The sequence below is a fragment of the Hippoglossus stenolepis genome, chromosome 6, assembly GCF_022539355.2.
Source record: "Hippoglossus stenolepis isolate QCI-W04-F060 chromosome 6, HSTE1.2, whole genome shotgun sequence".
Taxonomy (NCBI): Eukaryota; Metazoa; Chordata; class Actinopteri; order Pleuronectiformes; family Pleuronectidae; genus Hippoglossus; species Hippoglossus stenolepis.
Genome location: NC_061488.1, coordinates 9,254,353 through 9,270,033, shown reverse-complemented (window position 1 = coordinate 9,270,033; position 15,681 = coordinate 9,254,353). Strand labels below are relative to the sequence as shown.

General features: G+C 42.3%; 2 protein-coding genes across 4 annotated transcripts in view; both read left to right on the top strand.

Annotated features, from left to right (window-relative positions):
* Nucleotides 1-89: 89 nt before the first annotated feature.
* Nucleotides 90-3,434, top strand: rpl32 (ribosomal protein L32). The gene is made up of 4 exons (XM_035158391.1): nucleotides 90-236; nucleotides 903-1,003; nucleotides 1,113-1,294; nucleotides 3,270-3,434. Exons 2-4 carry the CDS (start codon nucleotides 908-910, stop codon nucleotides 3,397-3,399), a joined length of 408 nt encoding a protein of 135 aa, XP_035014282.1. The 5' UTR covers nucleotides 90-236; nucleotides 903-907; the 3' UTR covers nucleotides 3,400-3,434.
* A 4,669-nt stretch (nucleotides 3,435-8,103) lies between these two features.
* The window catches only part of LOC118110541 (glutamate receptor-interacting protein 2), a 29,921-nt gene continuing 22,343 nt past the window's right edge, over nucleotides 8,104-15,681 (top strand). The window contains exons 1-4 of one of the 3 annotated variants that reach the window (XM_035158385.2): nucleotides 8,104-8,676; nucleotides 12,157-12,237; nucleotides 12,966-13,101; nucleotides 15,513-15,658. In XM_035158385.2, coding sequence (XP_035014276.1) covers nucleotides 8,637-8,676; nucleotides 12,157-12,237; nucleotides 12,966-13,101; nucleotides 15,513-15,658 — 403 coding nt within the window. In that variant the 5' untranslated portion in view covers nucleotides 8,104-8,636. Of the gene's footprint in view, nucleotides 8,677-12,156; nucleotides 12,238-12,900; nucleotides 13,102-15,512; nucleotides 15,659-15,681 lie in introns of those variants that run through there. The other 2 variants (XM_035158384.2, XM_035158386.2) reach the window with 2 other exon arrangements.

Here is a 15,681-nt window from a genome sequence, read left to right as displayed (position 1 = left end):
ACATTAAAAAGTTTCGTGTTGTTTCACTTCACACGCTTTTAAGGCAAAATGAATAAATTCCACTTGAGCACAGACGCTGTAAAAAAAAAAAAAATAAATAGAGACCAGATAAACTGCGCTAACGTGCACACAAAGGAAGGACAACTACACTACCCACAAGGCTTTGCAGCACTCGCGGAAGTCCCTTTTCTTCCCTTCCGCCGTCTCTGAGGTCCTTTTCGGATCCACATCGGCTGGTGAGTTCACGCAATCTGTGAGAATCCGAGTGATTCTGGTCTTTAGTCGATCATCCTGATGTGGGTCGTGCATCAAACACGTTATTCACACACATGTGGGATTATATCGACGGTTCTATTAGTTTATTTCCATGATTTTTAACGTGTGAGGCGCCGCTGCTGCTAAAGCGGCTGCTAACGCTCTCACCGTGAAATGGTGCTGTCGCCGTCAGTGGACGCGGACACGTGAGCTTTGAGAAATAAAATAACTACCGGTTTCAAACATGGGATTTATGTGAATTTATTATGAATGAACCACTCGGGCCAAACGGCTGGAGTTGTTGCTGCTGGAAGTACAGTAGCATGGGCTAACGAGCTAGCTAAGCACTGTAGCCGATAGCTAGCTAACGCTGGTAATCACGTTTACCTGCATGCTAACTCAACACGTTGCTTTATTGCTGATCGTCAGGCACTCAGTGAGTTTAAGTCCTTTTAACATGACAATAAATAACCTTCAACAGTCGCCATAGCTCATCTCAATGTTGCTGCTAATTATTATGTTTGCTAGTAAACAGCTAATCATTTCCTCGCATCACAGCACGTTGTGTTATAGTCACAACTCTGAAGTTGACGTAACATCTTAACTTGGATCTTAACTTGATTCTGACTTTGTTTCCCCCTCCCCAGCCACCATGCCAGCCCTCAGGCCCCTCACAAAGCCTAAGATTGTCAAAAAGCGAACCAAGAAGTTCATTCGCCATCAGTCTGATAGATATGTCAAGATTGCGGTAAGTTTTTATCTCACACAAGGTGCACGTCAGATTTGGACTACTGCGTTTTCTTTCTAGGATTGATACACGAGGAATTAATCTGTGCATTTCAACGTATCTTCCACAGAAAAACTGGCGTAAGCCTAGGGGTATTGACAACAGGGTCCGCAGGCGGTTCAAGGGCCAGATGTTGATGCCCAACATCGGTTATGGTAGCAACAAGAAGACCAAGTACATGCTGCCAAGTGGCTTCAAGAAGTTCCTGGTTCACAACATCAAGGAACTCGAGGTCCTGATGATGAGCAACAAGTAAGTAGTGGGAGCACACACAGTAACATGTGGATTACACAGCAGGGTTACTGGTATCAGACTTGCACATGGAGGGTTTTGTTTGCAGGGTTTGAGATACTTGCAAAGACCTTTGCTCTCTCTTCATTGTAACAGAGTTTTGTTTAAGGTGTTTATATATTGAAAGGTAACATAAAAAAACACCCATTACTTCTACAGTTATGAATTAGAAACATAATTTTTTGGGTTTTTTTTGTTAATGTTATCATACCTCTTTAGCAATATCCCTTGCAAAAGTTACCTCTTGTGTAGCAACTATTTAATGTGGTGTCATGCTGAACTCTTTCTGTCTCCTTTTGTGCTTTAAAGATAAGCCTGTGAAATGATATGCAACTATTTGTTGCACAATAGATGAAGCAGCAGCTTTGAACATTTTTTATCTTTTGAAATTCAGATGCTTGGTCATTGCATAAACTGCCCATGTCAAGCTGACTAGTTTTTATAGAGAACATGCAGTTCACACTAAGTTTCAAGTTTGAACCGATTTATTGACCATTAAATTGATCAAGGAAATGACTTAACATTAGCATTTCCTATCTTGTTTGACTAGAGTACTGTTGTTGCTGTTTAGTTTTCTAAATATAATTTTTCCCTGCCTTGAGCAACTTAAAAACTACAATTTCTTTTGAAGTGGCAGCAGAATTCTGTCACAGATCTCAAAAACCAAAGCTAATGAGACGAATGACATGTTTAGAAACCCTATGGACAAATTGAGTAAACTCATTCCTGAATGACAAGATTTGAACTGACATTTTCTTTCTTTTGACTGTGCCACGATTCAACTTTGGATTTGATTAAAGGGTGATTAATACAATACTGCATGTTGCTGCCTGTAGAGCAGAGTTCCCAAGTCTTTGAGCTTGGTAACACTTGGGTAAACACTTAGATACTTGGAGGGCTTAGAGTCTGATCTTTGGATATTTATAAAACCAGGAAGTTGAAAAAATCAATAGCAGACAAGTTGAGGCGAGTTGCTACTTTCACCACATATCCCAGTAGTCGCCTCATCCTGGTAATTTAAGGAAAGAAGGTAAAAACAGCTTTTACCATTTTGATCTCAATTAATCTTGGAATGAGCAGAGTTTGACTGACTGACCTACAAAGTTATGACCATCACCATAGTCCAGCAAACTTCAGAGCAGAGATTGATCTGCTGTTCAGAGTATTGCCCATTTGTAACTGCATTTTAAAAGAATTCAACAGAGCAGGTTATACAGCATACCTCGAAGTCAGCACAAGGCCACTGGAGCCAGTAGACCATGCAATGTAAACCAGGTCTTAAGTCTTTATGGAAACAATTTGAGAAATCTCTCAGAACGAGCTTTAAGATTTGACTGTTTCTCTGTCAAGGCAGATGTTTGACAATTTTAGGAGTTGGTCACTATTGAGTAAATACATCCATGAAAATGCCATTTTGATTTGAGAAGTAAGATCTAATCTTAACAAGTTAAAGAAAAGTCTGCGAAAGTATAATTTGGCTCACTAAGCTGTTTTATGAACCAATCTGACCTGGATTTAGTGCCTGTGATTATGTGAGACGAGTTAACCTTTCAAACTGATCAACTGTTGGATCAATATTTCAAACTTTTTTTGACTGCTTTCCACACTTGTAAAATGATTCTTTGGACAAGTGGTGAATTCAAACAGGCTGTTAATGGTAGAAATGTTTAAAGTGTGTTTTAAAGCATAAACCCCAAAACACTAAGGATGTGCGGAGGAACATTCTCCATCGTTCTGTGGTTGAGCTTCTACAACAGGATGATATTTATATTAAATTCTTCTTCATTAATTATGACACTACTGTATTAGTAGTCAGCATTTACATTTGGTTGTTCTAAGAATATGGACTTGAACCCTCAGCACATCACCGCCCTTACTTCATCACATTCAGTAACATTGGTCGATGACTAAAACTGTTTTTCTTAACCTTTTGTAGGACTCACTGCGCTGAGATCGCCCACAACGTCTCCTCCAAGAACAGGAAGACGATTGTGGAGAGGGCAGCTCAGCTGGCCATCAAGATCACCAACCCCAACGCCAGGCTCAGGAGCGAGGAGAACGAATAAACTGGTTATTAACAATAAATGTGTAAAAATGGAAATTGTCTCATGGATCTTATTTTCCTTATGATAACTTGATTTAGTACAGAAATTGATATGAATGAGCATCTGCACATCTTTTCAATTTAGTGGGTCTCGGGTGTGTTCAGATGAAAGAAAGGCAATCTGGGAACATATTGGTGTCATTTTAAATTGTACACCTACAATTCATGTTGAATGAGTAACATTTGTCCTCGACATCAAAACTGGTTTCCTTCTGTTTTTTAAATTTCTCACTGGTTGACTGAAATCTAATTTCACAAAGGAACATGAACATCCATTGAAGTAGACAGGGAGTTATATATAGTTTTTATGGGCTGTGATATTTCCATGACAAGCTAATGTTGCTTGTTGCACGCGTGTCAAAATGGTAAAGAAATGCTGGTGAAGGCCACAGCTGGTACTGTTCTCCCCCGGGGTAAACGGGTTATTCCTCATCTGATTCCAGATGACTGGATGCTGGAGCAGAACAAAAGGGGCAAGTTGCCTGAAGAAGAGAATTGAACCATATTATAAATGGAAGAGCCTTCATAACTTTTGTAGAAATTCTGTTCTGCCTCCAAGATTTGATCTAGGGTTGCTTATGTAAAAGGGCTTGTACAGTTCGGAGGGCTTTTTGCTGTCAAAGAACATTCTTGACTGAAGTTTCTTTTAAATTTAACAAAGTTGGTCAAGTTCTTGCTTAAATAACTAGGGGGGAAAACTGATAATGAAGATGTAAAGCAAGTTAAGAACTAATTTAGTCATTTAATTGAAGGTTAAGCCAGAAGCTGTTTGTCCTTCATTGTAACGGTTAGAAATCAATAAACAAACAGTCAATCACTATTTCATATTTTTCTCAGCAGAAAATGTTCATGATTCTTCTGTTCACTTGAGGCCTCTTATTTATTCTGGGAATTTTTTTTGACCTTTCTCTAATTATACCTGTAGTTACAACATTATAAAATGTGCCAAATGAAATTCAAGCTAAATAACATACCTTAAAACGACTTATGTTTCTAATCAGCTTTTCTTGAGTCGTATATGAGCGTAACACAGGTCCACTTTACTTACCCATACTTTGTGTTGAATTACTGAAGCACCTCCCATTTCTCCTTTGTCACCAGTTCCCACTTCTGTCCCACTGGATCTTATTCCCACACATAAACAATATATCCTCGACAGCAGGGAAGATGCCAGTTCACAGTCGCCTCACAGGTTTTGGACCAAGTCAGTTTGGCACCATGTATCTGCATGTTGAGACAAACTCTCAGCTGACATCCTCCTCTAATTGCTTAACTTGTTATATCAATAATTTAAATGGGAGATCATCAGAAGCAATTGTGCTGAAATGGCCAGCTCAGAATGTACATGGTTGTGTTCAGAGCCGACTCCCTGCAGAGAAAGTTTCCATTGCATTCTGGCAGGCAAGCTGTGCCCCACAGCCCTGAGCCCTCTGCCATCTGTTCATGTAAAACCTGACGTTGCCAGAGATGCAAAAATATAACATTTATTAGCCAGTCAGCTTGTGGCTGTTTGGATGTGGCAGAGTGTTACCAATAGTGGCTGGGGGGGAAAAAAGAGGCATTGTTGGATCTGAGTGTTTCCTCTGTTTGTGGAGTGGGTTTGGAGGACTCACCTGAGAGGACTGGAAGTTCTCCAGAGAGGGAGAACATGAGAACAGCAGGACAGGCAGAGGCTGCAGAGTCTGAGAGATGGTGAGAGCACAGAATCCATTTATTTCCTTGTCACTGGTCATAAAATGAACATGTCAGCACGGGTAGTGTTTGGAAAGGGACACCTCGCTCCCAAGCAGCTCTCCTTTGCCTTCCCTCAGACTGATTCCCTGAGGAAAGGCAGCCGGTCCTCTGGAGGAAAGAAGAGGATGTTCTCCTTTTCTCTCAGATGTCGCCTGGGCATCATCAGAGGACGAGGTAGGGTAAAACCTTTAGGAATTCAAGCTCCAGTTTTCAGAAATGGTAATGTCTTAAATTTTGTGAAGAAAGATGTGTCAAACTTGAAGATAACATATTTGTTTATTAGTTTTGGTGGGACATTCGTTGTGTGACAGCAGCAAAGGGGATTCCAAAATGGAAGATGCAATATGAATTCAAGGAAAATCTGAAAAACAAGGCTAATACAAACATAAGCAAATTTAAAAATAGCAATAAATATACAGGTGTACTCAGTTTTTCAAAGTATTTATAATGCACTAACTATAGATAAAAGCAGCATAAGTGTTTAGTAATGCATTTTGTCATATAACTCCAGTTTACGAATGGCAATATATTAAAACACAGTTCAAAGTTCTGTATATCAATAAACACCTACAATATCTGAGTTCAACTATATTACACTGTGTTATGTGTTATGTGTACTTTATATGTTTTTTTGTTGCTTGTAAATGCTAAATAGGGGGAATATAAAAATTTCAACAATAAGATTTTGTCGAAACTAAATTACTTGACTTCAACAACTTTATACATTAATTAATAATTAAAGAATAAAATAATAAAGAGTTGCCAGATGACAGAAATGATCTGAAGTCATTTTAAAAAGAGTAAAAGTGTGTGTATGTTTGCAGCAGACCTACTATTACTAAAATCTGACCTTTAAGGTTAAAAATAAATTGCGAGGATGTGTCACACATCCGTGTCCTCAGGATGTTTGTTTTTTTGGACACACACTGATCTGTGCTGGCTGACAACTGAATTAGTCATTTGGCTTTTTCAGATTTTTCACATGCAACTGGAGCTGATCACCTCTAGGTGGCAGTGTGGATGAGGATGTAGTTTGTAGCACTGACTAACACTGACTATAGAATACCTGCCATGTATAATAACATGTAAAACACAACGATTTCTTAAATAATCTAGATGAAAAATTCGCAAACACTTACAATCAAATACTGCAAAAACACATTATTCTCTTCTTTGGAGTTCTGCACTTTTTTTTCAGAATCTCTGTCTCACTGCAATAATTCTACTTTCCTGATTAAATGATTACATTATCCCCCCCCCTGCATCAATAATGTGGATTTCTAGTCTCGAGGAAGTGCAGGAGAGTACATTTTTATTATAGCCCAACACTTGCCACCCTGTTCCCTGAGGTTTTTATCAGTCCAGCACACTGCTCCGTCTCCTGGAGCTCTTTATTCTGTTGGAAATTAATTAGTCTCGCTCTGAAAGACTACACTCACTCACATTGTAAATGGGGTATTAAGGACAAAAGTCTCTGAGGAAATTATCCACACTGAGGTGCATTGTGTCCAGTGACTAATTAGGCTTCATGCAACAGCAGGTAGGAACATGGGCATGTTTGTTTTGAAAATACTTTACACATCTATAATATTGTAGAATACAGGCTCTAATTTCACATTGAAAATCACAGAATTTCTTTGGATTGTATATTTTGATGTGCTGTTTGGTTTTGCTGGTGTTGATTTTTCCCTGCTTCCACAGTTTCGGACAATCATAGTCGTGCCTTGCATTTTCTTCACAAACAATGCAGATGAAGGTTCGGCCAGTGAGGCTGGAGGAAGGCATTGGTTGTTGGGGGTATTGGCTGCAGTGGGAGGTCAGGAAGTGGCAGGCGTCGAGGCGTTTGTGCACGACACATGTCCAGACAGGTGTGGCCATGGGTCAGTCGGCACAGCCATTAGTCCGTCTGTGTTTGGGTGGAGGTGTCTCAAAGGGGCCCTAGGATTAGCAGTGGGTCATTTCAACCTCCTGAGGGGGAAACAAGAGAAGTCGAGCTCCGGATGACGTACATTTGATTTTCACACAGTTGCCACAATTCTACTCATTGGTTTTTATATATTTATAATCATGCATATCATTCATCATTTAGTTTTTTCACATAAGGACAATCTCAACCCACAGCCCTCAACAACTGCACAGCATTTTGAATGGATTTCAGCTGTTAGACGTGTTCTCAAACAGCTGCACGGGAATTTTCATTTGCTGTAGAGTGAGCTGTGTGTGTGGAGGGGGGTGTGAGAAAGAAGAGAGAGAGTGAGAGAGAGAGAGAGAGAGAGAGAGAGAGAGAGAGAGAGAGAGAGACAGAGAGAGAGTGAGAGAGAGAGTGAGAGATACTAGAATTGTATGGCTACACGCTGTGTGATACGGGTGCAGCCTGTGTGTGAGAAAACGTGACACTGTGAAAGGCTCAGTCTGACAATGCATGTGGTGTTAATTGTGCAAAGAGTTGAGTGTATGTGTGTGTGTGCACACATGTCTATCTATAGTTATGAGGGCCAATTACGGTTTAATATCATCATTGTGAGGACATTTGGACTCTTTGGCTGGTCCTCACAAATTCAAAGGGCTGTTTGAAGGTTAAGACTTGGCTTTAGGGTTAGGGTCAGAATTAGGGTTAGGGTTAGGCATTTAGCTGTGATCGTTAAGGTAAGGGCAAGGGGCTAGGGAATGTATTATGCCAATGAGAGTCCTCACAACTATAGAGAGACAAGTGTATCGGAGTGTGTGGGTCGGTTGGTGGGTGGGTTTGAGGATGTGTTTGACTTCGTGGGAAATGGATAAAGTGTGTGTGTGTGTGTGCGTGCGTGCGTGCATGCGTGCGTGTGTGTGTGCACGCTGGGGGAGGGAGTGACTATCGTGTGCGCCCGCCTCACTGAACCCCTCTGGCAGAGTGAGGGAGGGAGAGAGAGAGAGAGAGAGAGAGAGAGAGAGAGAGGGAACAAGCAAACACACTCACTCCAGCTCTGTATGAGAGAGCAGGGTTATGTGTGAGCTCATGTGTGTATGAGCGAGGGATGATAAATGCTCTGGAAAAAGGACGAGTGATTAGTCTGAATAGCTCAAAAGCAGAACCCCAGCAAGATGGCAAGACCATCTCTCTCCATGCTTTGGATTTCGTAGATAGAGTTTAAGCAGATGCATATTTTTGAGCACTGAGAGGAATTATCCAATCTTTTTGCCAGCAACTTTAAATAGGGAAGGGAACTAGAGACCATCTGAGGATCAAATTCACCCTCTGGAGCTCCAGACTTCACTGGGCTTTCACACAGGGACAAGGGTCAAACCAATGTTGGACTGGAGATAGAAGGAATGATGAGAATGAAGAAGGTCTCTCTGTTTTGTCCGAGCGGCTGAGACTCGTGGGTCTGCCTGCTTCTTCCTCTAGTGGATCCTGGGTCCTCTGTGCACCACTGCAGATCAGCAGGGTTACTTCCTGAGGGTGCCTGTGCTGACTGAACTGCAGCCATGCTGTGTGGTCTGAGGAGGGACAGCAAGAACAGCACTGGTAAGAGCAGCGCACGTTGATCCTCTTAGTGCAGAGTGAGTGAGGTGTCAGCTGGTGTGTTGTAGTGGAGGATTTTATCGCCGGAGGGGGCGAGTGATCACCTGGATCGTTTTCCTCACCTGTGAACAGCAGCTTGTGTCTGAAATGAATTAATCTGATGGTTCAGCCATAACAAGTTAATTCAATGCCAATATGTTAAACTATTCTTATTAACTAGATTTGGGGGATTTGTTTATGTTGGTAATCTATTAAACTGTTGAGTTGTTTCAATGTTTGCATAATGGCAGTGATGGATCATAAGAGATTTAAATGTCACTGACCTCAGCCACCAGTGCTCGGTCATGTGTATTCGGGGCAGATATAGCAACACAAACTGGGTCTGGCAGGCCCCGGTTTATAAATAAAGTTTTACTTTCCCAAAATAGCATTATGATTTCAATGTCATTGTGAGCGCTGCCCCCCATATTTAACCTACATTCTGATTGGATATGACAGGGATGGCGCAAACTGCCCTGAATTAAATCAGGAGTTAATTAACTCACCACATATTCATGCGAGAGTGTAGAATTGTATTTTTGTCCTTTGTTTTAGCTGGTTAATCACGTCCTCAAGCCAAAAACTAACTTCCTCTACAAAGACAAATGTATCTTTCATTTCTGGATGAAGTTTTGGGCTGTTTATTAATCAGCTCCATCCTGATCACTATCCACGTCACCAGGGTGAATTGGCTGTTGTGAACTGGAGGAGGATGGCTGGGGGATTGCCTGATGGTACAGTAGTGTTCGGTCACGTGCACTGCGTCGGCTCTGTGTAACCCAGAGCTAATGTTGCCTTTTGACTGCAATGACAGCTGCTGGACTGTCAGGGCCCTCAGGGGCCCGCGTGGGTACGAGGCTTTTGCTCAGCCCAACGTGTTTGTGATGTGTCACTCGCTTTGTGTGTGTGTGTGTTTGTGCCTCACAGCTACTGGACAGGGATATTTGTGCAAGGATGTGTGCGTAAATTAGTGTGAAATACCATATTACGCATATGTACTGTATGTATCACTAAAATATGCAAGTCCAGTGAAGATATTTCTGCAGCGGAGGTCTGACTCATGCAGCCGTGTGCAAGAGAAGGCTGGATTTTCTTCATTACGCCTCATATCCAGAGTTTGCCCAAAGGTTTCAGGTCAGGGAAGGTTTGACGTAAGATCTGCCTCTGAGCTGTCGGAAGGTGTCTTCCTCTTTAGCTGGACACACGTGGCGAGTTGATGTGGACAGAGAGGAGACAGGGGGTTGACTGTCCTCCCCCAGTCCCGTCTTTACAGATCAGCTCAGGTCAAAGAGAAAGACAAGGACATGTTAGAGTAACTGAAATGTGTTTTTTCATGTCAAATGGAAAAACCTTCTGAGACGTTACCTTGAAAACAATGACTGACTCCGATCCGATATAATATAATATTATATAGGCCTTAAGTATACAAGTAAAGATGAAATTAACAGATTTTATTATTATTCATATTTTGCTGGAGTATACAAAGGAAGTGTAATGTAGTGTGGACGACAACTTGAGAACAGTTAAGTCAGTATTTCTCTACATTTTGGCAAATTAGCAATAAAAGTTTGCAGAATTTGCTAGTAATTCCTGTTTGCAATTAACCCATGGATGTACAGACTGGATTATTTTAATAATATATATAATTTTAAACTTAATAATAATGACTCTCAATCAACTCTATCTCTCATATCTATGTCTGGAGCATCTTTTTCAGTAATTCCTGATCAGACGTTTATTCAGATGAACGTCAGAGTTCATGATAACTTTGGATGGAGCAAATTGCACGAAATCTAGGAGTTATGAGAAGGAATACGATTTTTTGACACAAACTGAAATATTTGGGCTCTATGGGTTTTAGAAGTATCTCAATAGCCTCTGTGAGCTGTGTGTAACAGTCACTGCTGCTGTGTGTGTCAGGCCAAATCAATGGTACAGACGGCAATAGCTAACATTCCATTGTTTGAGAATGAGTATGTAGGCCTGTCTCATACTTTGAATACCTCTGGTTCAAAGGTTACACTATTTCTGAAAGAGCTGTTAGGAAACCAAGATTTTAGTGTCTGCACTTATTGACACAGTAACTGGACACCAGAAGGAAGACGGGAACTCAGAGAGCGCATACCTCCACCATGTCTAACGCCTTATCTCACCTTGTTGGAGAAAGTAAAAAAACTAATTCCTGGATCTGCCAGTTTATCTATATACATTTAATAGGTTCTTCCTTGGGTCATATCCCACTCATTCACAAAATGTCATAGGCATCGGTGTAGTAGTTTTTGAGTAATCCCGCTAAAAACAAATAAACGGCAATGAAAACACTAGATTGGCACTCAGGTCTCATACCTCCGCCAAGGCCCAACTGTCCCTTAACAAAACACCATTTAAATTCACAACTTCTGCATTTTTATTTGAATCTGTACCAAATTGCAAACTCTTATGAATATCGGTCCCCTAAACATGTCAGATTTTTTTTCTTACAGAACCATGAATCATTCTCTGAAAAAACTACAAAAATTATGAAAAATGTCCTGGATCTGCCCGTTTCTCCGTATCCACTCCAACTAGCTAACTAGCTAACTAGCAAACAAACAAACAAACAAACAAACAAACGCATAACCTCCTTGGCAGAGGAGCTTGATCCGCGAAGTGTTCGACACTAACATGCACCCTCCGCTCTTAAAAAGAAGACTTGCCAGTTCTTCCTTAACTTTGCAATATACCGTTCAGTCGGTGCTGGAGAGCTGAAAAGGTAATCCACAGTGGACAGGATTAGGGAAGTGCCAAGTCAGTTTTCTCATCACTGTGGCTGCTGACATGTCTCTGCGGCTGCATTCATGTTCAGATGGCCGTGCAGCGGCTCCGCTAATCTGTGGCCAGCCCAGTGCTGCGTCAGAAATGAAATAAAAAACACACACACATTTCCCCCCGAAGAGCAGATTGAACATTCCGAGCTTTCTGTAGCAGCTGCTGTAAATGACATGAAAATGATAATTTTCTCTCTGTGCACAAACAGTCCATTAGCCGCATGCTGTTCCTTCAGGAGAGTTTCCATGCTTTAGTGCTGCAGACATCAAGCTCTCTGAAATTATATTCTTGTGTTAAATTAATGGTTTTCAAGGGTCTTTGCTGCAGTCGGAGAGGAGCAATTTTTAAACCCTTGACCCTTTTTTAGGGGGATTTTGGTGGAAACAAAGTGGAGCTGCAGGTTCCTGAGTTCAGGCTGATATAGTTTCATCTGCCTGGCAGACAAATGTGGTTGCTGGCTTAGGGATGTTTCGCTCCCAGAGCCCCCACGTTACCCAGGGTGCAGTTCAAGGCATTAACTTGTCATGATGTGCAAAGCACGGTGGTGTTCATTCAGCCTTCTGCTGCAGAGTTTCTCTATACAGTGTAACTACAGTTTCCCAACAGCACCTCTATACCTCACTGCTGTCTCCTCAGATGAAGGACCATACTCAAAGGGGAGCAAGGAGTCCGGGGGACCTGACCAATCACATTTGTCCAGGAGGCGCAGCCTTTCAGGTACGATCCAGTCAAACCTGACTTCACATCATGTTGTTTTCTGTCTTTTGTCTGATTCATGCTACTGCACCTATTTCACCTGTGTCCTCAAAAAGAGAAAGAGTCTGACTGGGATTTTTGTCTTTGTGCACGCAGAGTCGTGCGTCTGCTGCATTTTGTTTGATGTTGCGTTGTTTTGAACGCTTACGTAAGGTGAAAAAACCGCTGGTGTGGCACACCTGTCATTGGTACTAAACCACACTTGGTAGACTTCACGTAGAGTGATCTGAGAGCTCAGCACAATGTGGACGACAAGACAGAATGAGTCCTCTGATGACAACATATAACCACATATCCACCAGAGCACATGAGGAATTTTCATTCACTTACGAAAACAATGGGCTTTCAATTAATGACCTAATGAATCTGCTGTAATTCTCAACTGGTGTACGGTTTGTAATCGTGCACTGATTTCAGTATTTAGTAAAACACCACAACAGGACTCATCTCCCTCGTGCTCCTGCTGCTGAAGCCGTCACACAGAATCACTCACACTGAGAGATTTGAAGGGACAAGGAAAAGACAGCAAAGTGAGAGAATAAAGTCTGCGGTTGTGTGTCAGCGAGCGTTTCGGTGAGAGAGTCAGGAGGGAAAGATGATAAAGACTCTTTCCTTGCCTCTCAGATGGGGCGATTCTGTCAAGCAGATGCTAATGCTGACTGCGGATCTGTGCCTGTGTCTGTCAGCAGAGGAGTACCGAGGGGTGACCACGGTGGACCTGATGAAAAGGGAAGGCAGCAGCCTCGGCCTCACCATCTCCGGAGGGTCTGATAAGGACGGCAAGCCCAGAGTGTCAAACCTACGGCCAGGTGGGCTAGCTGCCAGGTGAGATCTCTGCCCTGTGATGTGATTAAAACCTGGCAACCACACCGAGCTGTCCGGACGTGTCACACGACTGCTGTCACAAACGTGCACGTGTTGCAAAGACACACCAGTCCCCCCTTACTGCAGAACTGTGGGCGTTGACTCCAACCTGCAGAGTAAAACCCCAACAGAGGCTTGTTTTTAAGTAAGGTCTCCAAGAAACAATGATTTTTTGGGGGGGTATCTTTGCTTTAATATATAATACGTTATTCAATTCTTCAGTGAAATGTCTAAAAACAACCTATATATTTGACTTGTGTACTTACGTTATCCAAAATGTTTCCAACAATGTTCAAACCTGAGAAATTCCCAATTTTATTCAAGGTAACGGGACGTTTCATTTTTGTTTCCTCGTCTCTGCTTCTGGGGCGAACAGTGTATGAAGAAGGAAAACACACTGCTAGCCAGTTAGCCAGTTAGCCAGTTTTTTCCGCCCACTGTTTGTATCGGTCACTCGTAATGGATCATGTAGATTTTCATCGGCGATGGTCGTGAAGACAACAACCCCCATGATCCCACGAAGCTTCAGAATATCACCAAACAGGTCTTCATTATTAGCGTTTTGATTGAGAGACCCCTAGTGGTCAAATTGACTTATCATGCGCTTAATTCACAGCATGGTGGTGAGTCTTTCATGGGTTTGCTCTTCATATTCTGACTTTATCCATCAACAACATGAAAAAAAAATGTAGCAGAGGACTTGCGTTTCATGATGATTAAGCAGCGTGTGACTGAAAACACACACACACACATTTTAAGAATGACACACACCCTCTGAAGATTTCCTGGCCAAGTATGCCATCGCCTGTCAGGTCCACGGAGGTTTAAAGACAGACACTGTGCTAATTCTTCCCAGCAGCTTGTCTTCACACAGCCGACTTCCTGCTTGTGTGGAAGTGCTCGCTAATTTACTGGGTGGAGGGACAGGAGAGAGGGGGACGGGTTGTGATGAGGCCGGAGCGGGATGACAGGCCGCTCGGCTCTGCTGGTCGAGACGTCTGTCTGTCTGTTGTCAGTGCTGATTGGCAGCAGTAGCCCAAAGGTGAGCGGGCTGAGCGGGGCAGAACATCCATTTAATTAATTAGCTCTCCAATGAGCAGTGTGTTGACTCAGAATGTCAGATGTGAGACACCATGTACACTCATCTCTGAAGACGGGAGGCTTTCAGCTGTCGCACACACACATCGCTCGACACAGCTGCCTCTGTGTGTCAGTCCACATACCACAAAATGGTTTATAATTACACTACCACAACGGATTAACGCAACAAATCATGATTGCCTCTGTTGATATTCAACGTATCGTTATTTCTGAATCAGTTTTTTATTTCTGCTCCTTTCCCCGCCCCACGAGATTGTGCAGTAAAAACCAGCTTGTAATCAGATTTAATGGCTCCATCTCATCTCATCATGATTAGATCAAGTAAAGAGGACATTTGTTGCCAAAATGTGCTGTTGAGCTGATATAGTTGGGCCTGACTGTGACAAAAACGCGGCTTATAAAGACTTTAGCTAAAAAAAAAAGACCAAGACAATGAGCTGAATATAAGCGTAATGTTAGTGCGGTGAAAGAAGGCTGAAGTGGTGCCTGTAGAAAATGATTGGCACTAGCTGTTCAACGACTGGTTCATTCACAAATCATTCAACTGCACAACCGGAGACTGTTACTCACATGGCGACGCTGGAGCCAGTGACGTTTTCTGCCACATCTTCCTCCACCAGCCCAACCTCAAGGTTGTCTTCACCCCTGCCCGGTTGTTTCTAGGTCGGTTTGTATGTTTGCTTCTTGACAGATAACTCAGATCCAGACCGGGGGGCAGATCCAGGAAGTTTGTTTGTCCCTTTCAGTAACACTGCAAGAAGACACATTTTTGCCATTTTCTTCAATTTCCTAAAGAATGATAATTCTTGATGAAAAAATCCGGCACATTTAGAGGACTAATATCTATGAGTGTGTGATTTGCTGCAGATTGATTAAACAGAGGGGGACCTTTGGGCCTTAGTGGAGGTTTGTGCTCTACTGAATGTCATTATCTTCATGTAGGTGATCATTAATATGGAGATTAGCAGAATATGTGAATATCAGCAGAATCTTCATTGCTGCTCTTATTCCTCTCAAACAGCAGAGCAAGTTTCTGCTAAATTCAACTGTTTGCTATAAATGGTCAATTCATTGACGCAAAAACTAAAAATCCTTGAGCGGGTTCATCATTACAAGCCAGATTACAGATGTTTGCACATTTAAGATGTTAAACCTGACTATAATATCAGGTGCTAATGCAGAATCAAGCTGATATTTCAGCATCACCAACAAGCCTGCAAGGACAGAAACCAGCAGAGTGAATGTGTGAGTGTGTCCGTCTCTTTCCACAGGAGCGACCAGCTGAACGTAGGAGACTACATCAAGTCAGTGAACGGCATCAACCTGTCAAAGCTCCGCCACGATGAGATCATCAGCCTGCTGAAGAACATCGGGGAGCGAGTCGTGCTGGAGGTGGAGTACGAGCTGCCCCCGTTCGGTGGGTGCAGTCAGTGCCTGAAA

Coding starts and splice junctions, on each gene's coding strand:
- rpl32 (XM_035158391.1), top strand. CDS start 908: ATGCCAGCCCTCAGGCCCCTCACAAAGCCTAAGATTGTCAAAAAGCGA. Junction 1,004..1,112: donor ATAGATATGTCAAGATTGCG/GTAAGTTTTTAT, acceptor TATCTTCCACAG/AAAAACTGGCGTAAGCCTAG. Junction 1,295..3,269: donor GTCCTGATGATGAGCAACAA/GTAAGTAGTGGG, acceptor AACCTTTTGTAG/GACTCACTGCGCTGAGATCG.